Genomic DNA, 12,972 nt, shown 5'->3' on the forward strand with positions numbered 1-12,972 from the left:
CTTTAGTTTTGTACTGTAATTGTATTTGAGGGCCACTCATAATTTCTAGCCGACATCACAATTAATTTAAAAGGAAAAGAAAATATTCTAAAGTTTGGTTTTGCATTTGTGCCCCTGGATTTTTGTTATTATCATATCCACTCTGCCGTGCTTTAGTGTTTATTTATTTGTATTATAACCAAGACTTTTAAGACGATTTTGTACAACACAAAACATTAAGAAATGGTTGTGAAGTGAACTCAGCTCCGAATATTAATTATAGTTGATAAGTTAATTTTTTTTTATCTAACTCAATCCTATGTGCTATTAATCATATATAGAAAGCAATCTAATAATTTAAAAAGAGAAATAATAAGAATCAATCATATTTACTTAGTTTGGGTACGTATACAACAATAATGATTATTCAAGTAGCTAGCTTAACATGTAATTAAGTAGAGGACTTGAGTTCAATTAATGTTATTGAGCATTTATTATTCATTTATTTTGAACATCAATATAGTGTCCCACTTTTAAGTGTGCTATAGAGCAATGCCTTCAGTCTCAATCCACATTACCGAAGAAAGAAAGAGGAAGTGTTGCGAAAAGAAAGAAAAGAAAGTGAATTTGCAATTTTTGTTTCTGGGGACAAAACAGAAATAACGGGAAAGGTGAAGGAGTGAAAAAGAAAGAAAAATGGCCATTAAAATATTGCTTAGAAAAGATTTTGCTTTGACGATGAGAAACCTACTGTGACCTTATTTTAGTTCATTCCCTTTGAAGGTGTAAGATTTTGCATTTGTGGTGTGTGTGGTCTACACTTATTCCTCCATTTCCATTCATTAATGACAACCTCATAAAACACAAAACACACTCTCCCATGCTCATGAAACTCTTTGCTTTCACTTTGTTCTTGTCTCTTGCACACTGCTTTCCCTTCACTCGCTCCACTACACATAATTAAAAAACCCAACCCCACACGCTCACACGCACGCCATGTTCAACGATCCATTAATCATGAGTTCAACGAGCCATGGCTCAGAGGATCATGAAGAAGAAGATGAACAAGTAAGAGAAATCCACGCCTTAACACCAACTCACCCTCCCCACCCACGTGGCAGACCCTGGGATACCCTTCACACCCACCGTTCAAGCTCCCTCTCCGTCGCCAGCACCGACGGCGGCGCCTCCTCCTCCGACAACTTCACCACCATGAGCAGAGAGTTCAACGCCTTGGTTCTCGCAGGCTCCACCATCGACCCCGACAGCAACCGCAACCTAACTCCCGTCAACCAAAACAACGTGAACAACAACCTGGGGAGGATCAGAGAAGATGAGTTGATGGAAGAGACGAACCCTTTGGCAATCGTGCCGGATAACCACCCTCTGGACCCGGTTCCCTCGTCCCAAATGGGCGGTGGTGGTGGTGCACGTGAAGAGCACGTGTCGGTGCAGAGGGTGAAGAAGGAGGAGGTGGATACGAAGATATCAGCGTGGCAGAACGCGAAGGTTGCGAAGATTAACAACAGGTTCAAGAGAGAAGACGCTGTGATCAATGGGTGGGAGAGCGAGCAGGTTCAGAAAGCTTCCTCTTGGATGAAGAAAGTTGAGGTAACTTTTATTTTTCTTCCTTTTTTTATTTTTCTCTCGGTGTTACTTACTTACTAACTTACTTGTATCTTCATCTTCTTCCTCCTTTATTATATTTTATGTGTTTGTGTGTGGTGATTATTCTTGGTGGGTTGAATGGTTTCTTTGATGTTATGATTACTGTTATTACGCTTGAGACTGAAACAGGCTTGGATTCATTCATCATGGTCCAATCAGTACATGGTCAGGTTAACTTTGAAATTAAGAAGAAAACTTAGTAAGATTGGCTAGGAGTGATTGCAGCCATGATTCATGATTGCCTCATTATTAGTATTATTTTTATTATTCATTGATTTATATGTAGAAGAAAAGGTGGGGAATTATTTTCCCTTGGTTGTTGAGGAAACCACATTAGGAGGGAAAGAAAACTAGTACTAAAGTAACTATCTTTTTAATCATTTCATCGGTAAAAAAATATTAAAATATTTTTATGCATTGATGATTTGTTTATATGCATGCGTTCAACTGAGATTAAAGGGTGATTTTTTTTTGTATGGATGAATAGAATTATTCAGTGTACTTTTTAAGGAATGTTATAGATGAAAAAAAAAGTTTAACGAGACAAGTCGAATCCAACACTTATGTGTATTGCCACCCAAATGGGATAAACATTTACATATTTGTCCAAACAGTGTCAACCGCAGCAGGTACCTTTTGTATCTTGGTCGGATGAATGTTTTTGTTTTTTTTTTCATGCATTCCCATGGTATTGGTAATTTATAACAGCGCAGGTTCAATGTCCAAATCATGATAAGCAGACGGGGAAATCTGAGTCTTTGAAAAGTTGAAATAAGTTCTTTCTTCAACATTCAACCTCACATTTTTCACCTTCTCTCTTTTCCTTGCGTTTGCAATTTTATACTAAAACATCATTCACCTGCTATCAACTTCAATGATGGTATATTCTTTTGGTAGCATAACCTATAGTGATGTGAAAACTGCAATATTAAATGCCTTATTATTGAAGCTAACGAACGACTTTTACATTGACAGCAGAAAAAGGTAGAAATGTGTTACCCACCAGCAAGTACCAAACTATTAAACTATTTGATTTCATTCCATGCAGTAAAACAAAACGTTGACTAGACCAGATTTGGTTGTGTGTGCAGAGGAAGCTGGAGGAGAAAAGGGCAAGAGCAATGGAGAAAATGCAAAATGACATAGCAAAAGCTCATAGAAAAGCAGAGGAGAGAAGGGCATCAGCAGAAGCCAAAAGAGGAACGAAAGTGGCAAGGGTTTTGGAGATTGCAAGTCTCATGAGAGCAGTTGGAAGACCTCCTGCCAAAAAGTCCTTCTTCTAAAGATTTCACATTTCGAAAACCCTTTTGAAACAGAATTTTAGACATAAAGGAAAATAAGAATAAAAGAAAAACCAAATTGAGATAATATTACTTGATGGCATAGTCTATAAGAGCCCCTTTTCCTTTTTTGAATTGGCTAAAGGGTGCGGCACTATGAAAAGAAAGAAAGAAAAAAAAGTGCACATGAGGGATATGTGTCATATTATGTGAGAACCAATTGGAGTGTTTGTAAGTGATTGCAGTGTTTGAATGAAGATGATGAGTGGTGACACGCTTATTTGATTGTGGTGGTTAATAAGCACTTTTGTGTTTTGTACATTAAGATATTGCTTCTTTGAATCATCACTACCAAATCCTCATCTTACCTACCTAACCCTGCCACCTCCTCACCTGCATTACTACTCTTTTCTTTATATTTTCCAAATCATGAGATTATGGTTTACCAAACTCTGCTTCCATCTAATCTCTTGTTAATTCTTAAATCATGTCACATAAGACAAATCGTTTGTTCCTTGGCTTGTGAAGTTATGAGTTACAGTCCATTCTAAACATCTAAGTAATTGCATGCTTAACATTCTAGAATTAATGCACGTATGACTTTGATGTTATGCTGAGTTTTTTTCATCTGTAGGAGCCTAATATTTTTGAGAATACTTTTTAAGAAGAGATACGTATCATCACTGTATTAGTATGTTTGAATTTAAGTTTAAAAAATATTTAAAACAGATCAATTACAATTTATAATGTATCCGTTATAAAAAGGTTGTTAAAAAGTATCGTTAAAATTTTTTTTTCTATTACAAATAATCACTTAACCAAGAAAAAAAAATGGATATTACTCCTGCACACCTGTGCTATATAGAAATTGACTAAAATATCCTCTCTCACTATGCTATTTATACCACCTCTTATCACTGTTGCTCTCGTTTTCATCCCAATGTGACTGACTTCGAGATTTCATATAGATTAGAAATCAGACAGCTTTAAAATATATATAAGTAAATGACAAATTCTATTTTACAAACTAAAATTAAATTAAATTTCAAATTAATTTTTTAATATAGTATCTGAGTAATATATTAAAATCTATTTAAATAAAATTTGATAACTTTTGATATGTTGTTCTACTAATTATTTATTGAACCACCTATCACTTCATGTGTTCTAGAAAATTTATTTTGAAAACTCATTTTAGAAAACATGTTTTGAAAATTTTCAAGAGTGAATAATCTAGAAGTCACTTGAACTTGAACGTAACATGTCATTTTGAAAATAGGGGTGACGAAGAAATTATGGGGTGCAGGAAGCAAAGCCGAAAATTATTAGAAATTTAATAATCAAACCATTCAATGATATTTCATTGTGTGGCAGTTCATTCAAAAGCTATCTATAACATAGATGATCCAAAATTAAATATAAAAATTAATTTTAGAAAACTTTTTTTTGGTGGATAAAAAAATCTTTTTTCCTGTAACAAAAGTTGCAAGTTACCATCAACAGAATATATAATATAATGATTAAAAATAATCATTTTTTACCTTTCCTTATTGCCTTTAATATACCACTAATTTCTTTTTAATACTCAATTTAAGGAAAAAAAATCCTAATATCTAGTTAATGCTTACTAAAAACCTAAACATGTTTTATGCTTAATATTTTCTTAACGGATTATTTTTTTAAAAAAAATAATCTATTGGAATCAAATAATCCGTCATAAAATAGTCTACTTTCTATGTTCTGATTATTTTATGAACGAACGTAATAAGCACATATTATGATGATTAAGTTTTATTTATAATAAATGTAATTTTTATGTCAGCAAAATTTATAACCAGCATAAAAAAGACTTTTATATTTATAAAATTCTTACTGATGATGAGCGAATTAAAATCACTATATTAAGTTATCATAAAATGTTTTTTTTTTCCTTTATTTAGTAAGAAAGTTATGATTTATACATGAAAGTTGGATTGAATTTTCTTTTAATTTGATGAGCTGTCTCTGGTATAATTTTTTATATTTTATGAATATTTTCTTCTAAATTTCTTACAAAAGTTTGCAAAAATAGAGTATTTTCTATCATTTACAATTGTCAATTTTGATCGGTAAGTAATATCTCATAACTAATAAGTTACCATAAAATTTAAAAATTCGTACAAAATTTCTTGTAAAATATCCGAATAAATTTTCTTATAATAAAAATTTTACAGTAATTTTTCGTGCAAAAAAATCAGTTTAAAAAATAACAAGTACTTTTTCTCACAAATTTAAATCTCGCAAGTAATTCTCTGAATGACTTTAAATTCGCAAGTGATTTTTTGAAAAAAAAAAAACCTCCAAGTACTTTTTCCTGCAAATTTAGATTTGTAAGTATATTTTTTTTACTAATATTTTTGAAAAAAATCTGCAAATATTTCTTTATAATAAATGTTAAAAAATATATAATATTTATTTTCATATTATTTTCAAATGATAAAACAACTTATTACTGATTTAATTATTTTATTAATATTAATACCTAAAAATATAAATTATAAAATTAATAATTAAAATAATAATTGTAACAAAGTATGTAACATCCATTTTAATAGTATAAAATGATTAAATAAAATAGATTTAGCAAGAAAACATAAAGAACACTTTAAGAGAAGGTTTACATTTGATTAAGGAAAGCCTAATTAAGGTTCTAGACAAGTTTAAAATGATATAAAAACATACCTCAAACATTAATTATCTCTCATTTAGAGATTTACCTATGAAAACCTCAATTTAGACTAAAAACTAGTCCAACAACACTATCTATTTCCTACTTTCAACTTTACATTAGATTTATACCTATAGAACTTCAAAAGAGTAGCATAAAAAATTCACACCATTATCAAATCACAAGCATACACTGAAATATTCATCAATAAACAATTATTCATTCATCAATACACAACATCACTCAAAAAACATTTCAATTAATATCATATTCAACCAAGCATAAATTTCACTACCTATCAAACACAAATTCATATTTCTCATACGAAAATTAAAACAAATATTAACTTTCCTTACCTGACAGAAGACTAAACTGTTCTAAAAAACCTAAAACAACTCTAACGTACAAGAATTCCTATTTGCTCCTACGAACTACATAAACACGGTCAGGATACACCGTTATGACCATTGATCAATAGATAGTCTTATAAAAGACTCAACTTTACATGTAAAACAAAAGAGAGCTAGAATGCAAGGAAAACAAAACTAACCAAAAAATGAGCAGAAAACCAATTTATTATATTTGAGAAAATGATTGATTAGACTTGAAAATCTCGTCGCGAGGATCATTTAAGGTGATCTCTGGTAACAGATGACTAAAATAATAGTCAAAGAACTCTAAAAAAGTGATTTTTAGAGAAATTGTATATTTTAAAATAATGAAATTTATTCTTCACATAATTATTTATATTAAAATATTTTTATATTAAAATAATTGAGTCTCGTTATTTTTAAACCATCATTGCTTCTAAAAATACTATTTTTTTTAGTTTTTTACACAATCAAATTTCATAAATAAACCTTTGATTCACATTTTAATAGTGTCTTTCTATGATGCTTATTTCATAGAATTGAAATCACATAACAAAAATGTGAGAACTTGCAGAAACAAAATAAATAAACAAATTTCAATATGTTTCTCTTCAATGAAATAACACTATAGATAGTTATATTATCATCTAATACAAATACAAAATGAATAATTATAAACAAGAAAGTGGAAGCTACAACACGGGGAAGGAAAGCATAAGAAATAAATATTTCAGTAGTAGCTCCATGATTACATTCAATCGTGCAAACAAACCTAATGATATAAACTTCTTGTAAAGAATAAAGAAACCATCGTGTAAAAGCAGGTATATACTATCATGTGTTTCTTACACTGTCACTTACTTTTTTAGATAAAATTAGTGATACACATGAAATAATATTTTACAAAGAGCTACTAAAGTGCAGACAAATAGCACCAACACATTCAAAACAAATTATGCCATTCTTAAGGTTCACAAAATAAAACAATAATCAGTACAAAACATAACCTTCAGTGTGGTTCCCAACACACTTTTCACAAACTCCTCAAAAGAAAAACCTCCGGTCCCAACACAACTCTTCTCATGAACACTAAGTAAACAAATAGACAAGCTGAATTCAGTGACTATGGCAAAAAAAGTATACAGAAGAAGCTAGAAAATCTCTGAATTACTAATTTTGATATACAGAGTCACATCAATGGATTTGCATGAAAATTTTCAGATTACAAAAGTAGCATATGGTGAAGAAATTTTCTTAAGATGCATCTATTTTTATGCTTAGAAAGGATAACTCCTGTATGAAGCAATGATCACAGACAGAAAGAATCATTAATTATCTATCAGCTGAATCTGTAGTAAGCAGCCAATGTATTTTGATTCTAATAACTAAGGTTCCCAGAAAGAACGAAGGATGTAACCAAGGGTTATAAAACCATTAGAAAACTTGCCTTTGGTTTAATACATTAAAACCAAAATAAGATTTTGCAAGAGTACAACAGAAATGCTTCCTTTGGTTACCCTAGCTCGGAGTATAAAGGTTTAAGCAGCTACTATTATAACAAATTTAAAAACACGTGCACTGATTAAGATCACGTACTTCTGACCAAAGCATAGGTTTTTGTGGGTTTGTATCAAAACTATATATGGAAATTTTCTTACTAAAAATAACCTTTTGAATGTTTTTTCCTATTGTGTTAATCAATTTTCTCACATCCAACTTCTAATCAGCTTAACTAATAAATTCCACGCTTGCAATCTAAAAATATTAGCTAAAGTTTAGGTATTCTGTATGAGGCAACATAAATCACGAGTGGAGACATCTTTCATCATTGCTACTATAGAAAAGCATCGGTGCCGACACACTGTTAAATATGAAGATGACATATGGCAGGATGATATGTCTACTTTTGGCAAATTCAATCAACAAACCAAAAAGGAATCATTGAATTTACCCAAAGGAGACATCAGAGATCATTAAAATCAAGAATCAAGATATCATGGACACTAGACCCGGGACATTCTACATTCTCCTTGACAGCAGGGAAGAACAATTTTCCAATAGCAACTATTGTAACATCAAACTTACCTTTTTCACACACCAATTTTTCATTATGTCTATCCTTTCATCATATCTCTTGTCACACTTTTTCTCTAACACCTCTCTCTTTCTGTATATGTGTACAATTTTTTTTATGATTATACGTTCAGTACTTATGAGAGAAGTTATCTCATTTCTATAGAAGCTCAATAACATTAATTCAAGTATTCTTCATCATATATATGAGAAATCTATTTTCATTTTCAAGATGGTAAAGTCAAATATTTCCAGCGTTTTTTTGAAGCCTGAATATATGTTTCAACTATCCTAGCTTGACAACAGTGTTTTTATTTTTTTTGCTTGATGAAGCATGAATTTTAAGCAATATCTGCAACTAGTTAATAAAAAGAAAGTTGGAATGTCTCCTGAAAATCTGACAGAAGGCCTTGGACCACTGTTTTTGAGGCCATAATCAGATTCAAACGCATCTTACCAATTATGGCGAAGATAAAGCACACTGCAAATGCCTGTCAATGGTTGTTTTCTACATCACTTTTCTTGGTCTTGTTTATTTCAGTGTTCTGTTGGTTTGTCTTTTTACATTCCAAATTTTCTGTATTTTGCTATAGCATGCCAATTCATTTCCATGAAACAACTACAATCAGTGCTTCTCAGCACTAGGGACATGCCCAAATGGTATCTATTATCGTTGCATTTCCCTAACTGCACCAGGGTAATCAGACAATGTTTGATTATAGGGTTGTATGCAGAAATTTCTCCAGAGAACTTTTAGAAGAGAAAAATGAAAAAAAAAAACGATTTTTCCGTTAACTAAAATTAATTTATACATAAATTAAAACACGTTGTAGAGTTGAAAGTACAGAAGAGAAGTTTCGTAAAAGCAACTCATTAGATTGATTGAAAATGATATAAGATACAAACGAGAGTGGGAGTTCTATAACCAATCACCAGTATTGATTAACAACAAAAAGATGAATTGTAAATGTGCTGAAAATAATTTAAGTCTCGTATTTGGATAACAATAATAAAATTAAACACTTCTGTATACATATATTACCTTAAAAGGTTTTGAGTTAAAAGTTATCTTTATCTAGTTACACCCCTTTCAACCCCTAAAAAAAAAAAAAAATCCTTTGGTTTAGGCCTTTAAAGGCATACAATTAGTTTATAATAGTTTTCCTTTGATTTTGGCCTTTAAAGGCATGCAATTGGCTTATAATAGTTTTCCTCATTTTAAACATAATGATAACACTTGATGAAAACTTGAAATATATAAATTTTCTTCACGTGCACGTTATCTATAAAATGGCACAAAGAGTAAAAACCAAGCAGCAAGACATTTTGTCAATTTCAAATCGTTCTAGAATCAAACTTGCATTTGCAAGACCGTAGTCATATTGACCCCTTCTTTTTGGTTTTTTATAGTATGAACCCAATCGATTTTATGTTAATGGGCCAAATTAACTCCAACACAGAGTTACTAAATCGATTCAACAGAATAATTAGTAAAATAAATTAAATTTGACTGGTCATTTAAGTCATTGATCAATTATACACTTAACTTGATTAAGAACCTTTGTGAAGATTAGTATAAATTAACTTGATAATCACAGTCACAAGGTGATGATGAGTCGTAATTAGATTTAAGGTAAATAAAAAACTATTAGAATCTGTATAAATAGATTCAATGTTGTATTTAATATTGGAGTAATTGAATTCTTTCTAACTTAAACATCTTTAATACTTTTTTTAGATACCATCCAGAAATTTATCAATCTAAGACTACGTCAAACCGAACAAAACAAAAAATTTAAAAGAAAAAGAAAAGGAGAAGAAAATTGAAAAGCAAATCAATTTAAAGTTATTAATACTGATTCAATAGAAAGATATTAATTCTTTCCAAAAAGTTCAGTCAATACTATACATAATCATCACTAGAACCTTTGAACCCGTGACCACACCCAAAAACTGTAGAAAGAAAATTACAGGCTGCGTCACTTTCAAGTTCTGTGATTCCGGCACAAGCTTAGTATGAACTCATTGAATAGAATGAACTGTTATTTTGGAACTTGGCAACTATAGGATAATTTTAGGAGCTAAAAACAAGCAAGGAAAGTTCCAAGTGATGTATTTCAAACGCAATACGTGTAAATCGGAGTCTGTTTAATAATCTCAATTTGCAAAAAGAAGCTTCTATGAAACACCCTTTTTGTCAACAGATATTGTAAATGGTGTTGTTGGATGGGAAGAATAAGCCAGAAGTGATAAGTCATAAGCCATCATAGTAGACCCACAGAAGAATTTTGTTTATATTTATATGCCATCGTATATGAATCTTGCACACATCATGGACTATGTCATCTTTTCTCTGGTTGGATCATCTTCATTTAACTAAACAAAGTTGACTTTAATGGTTTTGACACCTTCTAGAATCTAATTAATCATCACTTTCTTTCATGTTGATATATAGTTTATATACATGCCATTGTTGACTGCACTAATACAACTATTCACACAAGAATCTGGTTCGGCATAAGGGGAGGAAATGCATGTTACCCAATCTTACCTTATCCACTAATAAATATAGAAACTTGGTATCTACAAATTTAATAATGTTCTTGGTTTCTGCTTTCATTTATTCGGTTGTGAACTTACATTATCTTCAAAATAATTCTCCAATTAATAGAATGGGTATTTTGCTGAAATCTTTCTTTCTATTTTTCGTTTAATCAAAATGGCTATGTACCAAAAATAAACAATTTATTCATTTCTTAAAAATTTATGTGTATACCACTTTAATCGATTTTAGTATAAAAAACTCTCCTCCTTTTTCTTTGTCCTCAGTAACTAGTTCTGAACTCGTCGACTTTTTATTTGGTTACGTGAATTTATTGACTTTAAAACTTCAATAATAATAAAAAAAAAGGATTTTGAATTTATTGACTTATATATATAAAGTCACATTGGGGAACTAAAAAATATTTTCGCATCATGTTGGGAATGTTTTTGACTCAAATGTATATTATAAAAGATATATGATTACTTGATTAAAAAACATTGAATTTTATTATATATTTAGTGTACAATTATATATTTAGAACTCAAACTTAAAACTCTTAATTAAATTAAAAAATTTCCACACTGATTAATCAACATGTTTACCAATCATTGATTTGGGTGATAATGTAAGCTTTGAATATAATATTTTCAATTTGACGGGAAATACTTTATAAGATACTGTTTATCTAGCCTTTTAAAACAATACTATTTATCTCCATTAATTCTTCTCATGGGAGCACTGCTTTGCAAATATTTAAGAATAAGGATGTTGTAGAAATATAAAATTGTATTCAGAGAAATTATAATTGTAAAATTAAATTACATTGAAATTGTTTAAATGGTCAATGATATTTAGTTAAGACTATTTATATTCTAATTACTTATATTTAATTCTTGGGAAATTTCAAAATCTATGGACATGAGATCAAATGATTTTAAGACATTTATTATGATATTACATGATTTTATTATAATTTTATTTTACTTATCATTATAATTTGGTTCCTCTAAAATTGAAAAAAAGGGTACTTTAACGTATTTATAAATATTAATGAAATAAAAAATTTAAACTGTAATTAATTGTATCACAATTGTGTAATCACTATTTTTCTAATTAACAATATAAGTATATTGTATCTTCTAGATTATACTAGACTTTAGAAGAGTACAAACAAATCTTTAACATTAATAATCCGACCGAATTTGGTTTGTCTGAATTCAATTGGATTTTAGCCCAAATTTTCTTGTTTTTTTTGGGTTGATGATGCATTTAGGTCATAGCTTAGGTTTTGAAAATGAAATCAACGTGATATCGGTTTCTACGAAAACATTTAAAATAGTTTTATATATCGTGTAATTAATCATTTGACAATAATTCGTTAAAAGTCGTTTTTAAATAACAAAATTTAAAATTGACTTCTAACTAATTATTTACAAATAAGCAAATTCTATTGACCACAACAATTTTTTTTTTTTAAGTTAGAACCCGAATTAAAATCAAGAGATGGATTAAATAGAAAACACGTTTTAATTAAAGGATATAAATAATATTTGTACTCATTAAAATTATTGTTAGTTTCATAATTTAAGTCCTATCATTATTTTTCTTTTTTTATAACTACTGTATAAATAAGCATAATCTTCTATATAACTAAAATGCAAAATCAATATTTTGAACGTGTAAATTATTTTTTAATTTTGATACAAACTAATAAATATTTTAAACATGTAAGGTATATTTTAGATTTCGGATAAATAGTTTATATTATGACGGAATATTATTTTTAATTACTATATAACATTTTAAAATATTAATATTTATTTATGAAAAAAAATTAAAGTGACACACAGATATTGATAATTCGTTAGAAAATTAAATACAAAAGTAAAAGTAATAGTTTGATATAGTCTATACAGTGATTTTTAGTTACCAAATCAAAATAAGTTTTAAATTAAAGTTAAGAGTTTTCAAATAAATAAAAGCTCAATTAATGTATGAGATCAGTATAAGACACAATGTGGTTTTAGTAGAGAAAAGAAAATGATAATTTTATAATATTTTATGCAAAAAATATGATGTGTAGTGTCACCATGTCTCGCGCCAGAAGAATATTAAAATTTAGATGAGTAAATAAATTAATATCCTTTTGTTTTTTTTTCATAAATATCCATATTCATTTACAAAAAATAAATCATTAGGATAACATTTTTTTATGGAGAGAAAAATAAGCTATTGAATATGTTAAAGTGAAAAATAAAATACTTTGTGGAAACCATGTTTCCATATGAAAACTAATGACAATCATTAAAAGGTTTCTAGTTTCAATATACAATTAATGAGAACAATTGA

The 12,972-nt window shown here is 29.4% G+C and overlaps 1 protein-coding gene across 1 annotated transcript; it reads left to right on the top strand.

The window, feature by feature from the left end:
* Positions 1 to 746: 746 nt before the first annotated feature.
* LOC106756758 (remorin 4.1-like) lies at positions 747 to 3,377 on the top strand. Its single transcript, XM_014639322.2, has 2 exons — positions 747 to 1,590; positions 2,739 to 3,377. The coding sequence occupies exons 1-2, from the start codon at positions 976 to 978 to the stop codon at positions 2,928 to 2,930; spliced, it is 807 nt and encodes a 268-aa protein (XP_014494808.1). The 5' UTR covers positions 747 to 975; the 3' UTR covers positions 2,931 to 3,377.
* The last annotated feature ends 9,595 nt before the right edge of the window (positions 3,378 to 12,972 follow it).

Source organism: Vigna radiata, chromosome 3 (assembly GCF_000741045.1).
Source record: "Vigna radiata var. radiata cultivar VC1973A chromosome 3, Vradiata_ver6, whole genome shotgun sequence".
NCBI lineage: Eukaryota > Viridiplantae > Streptophyta > Magnoliopsida > Fabales > Fabaceae > Vigna > Vigna radiata.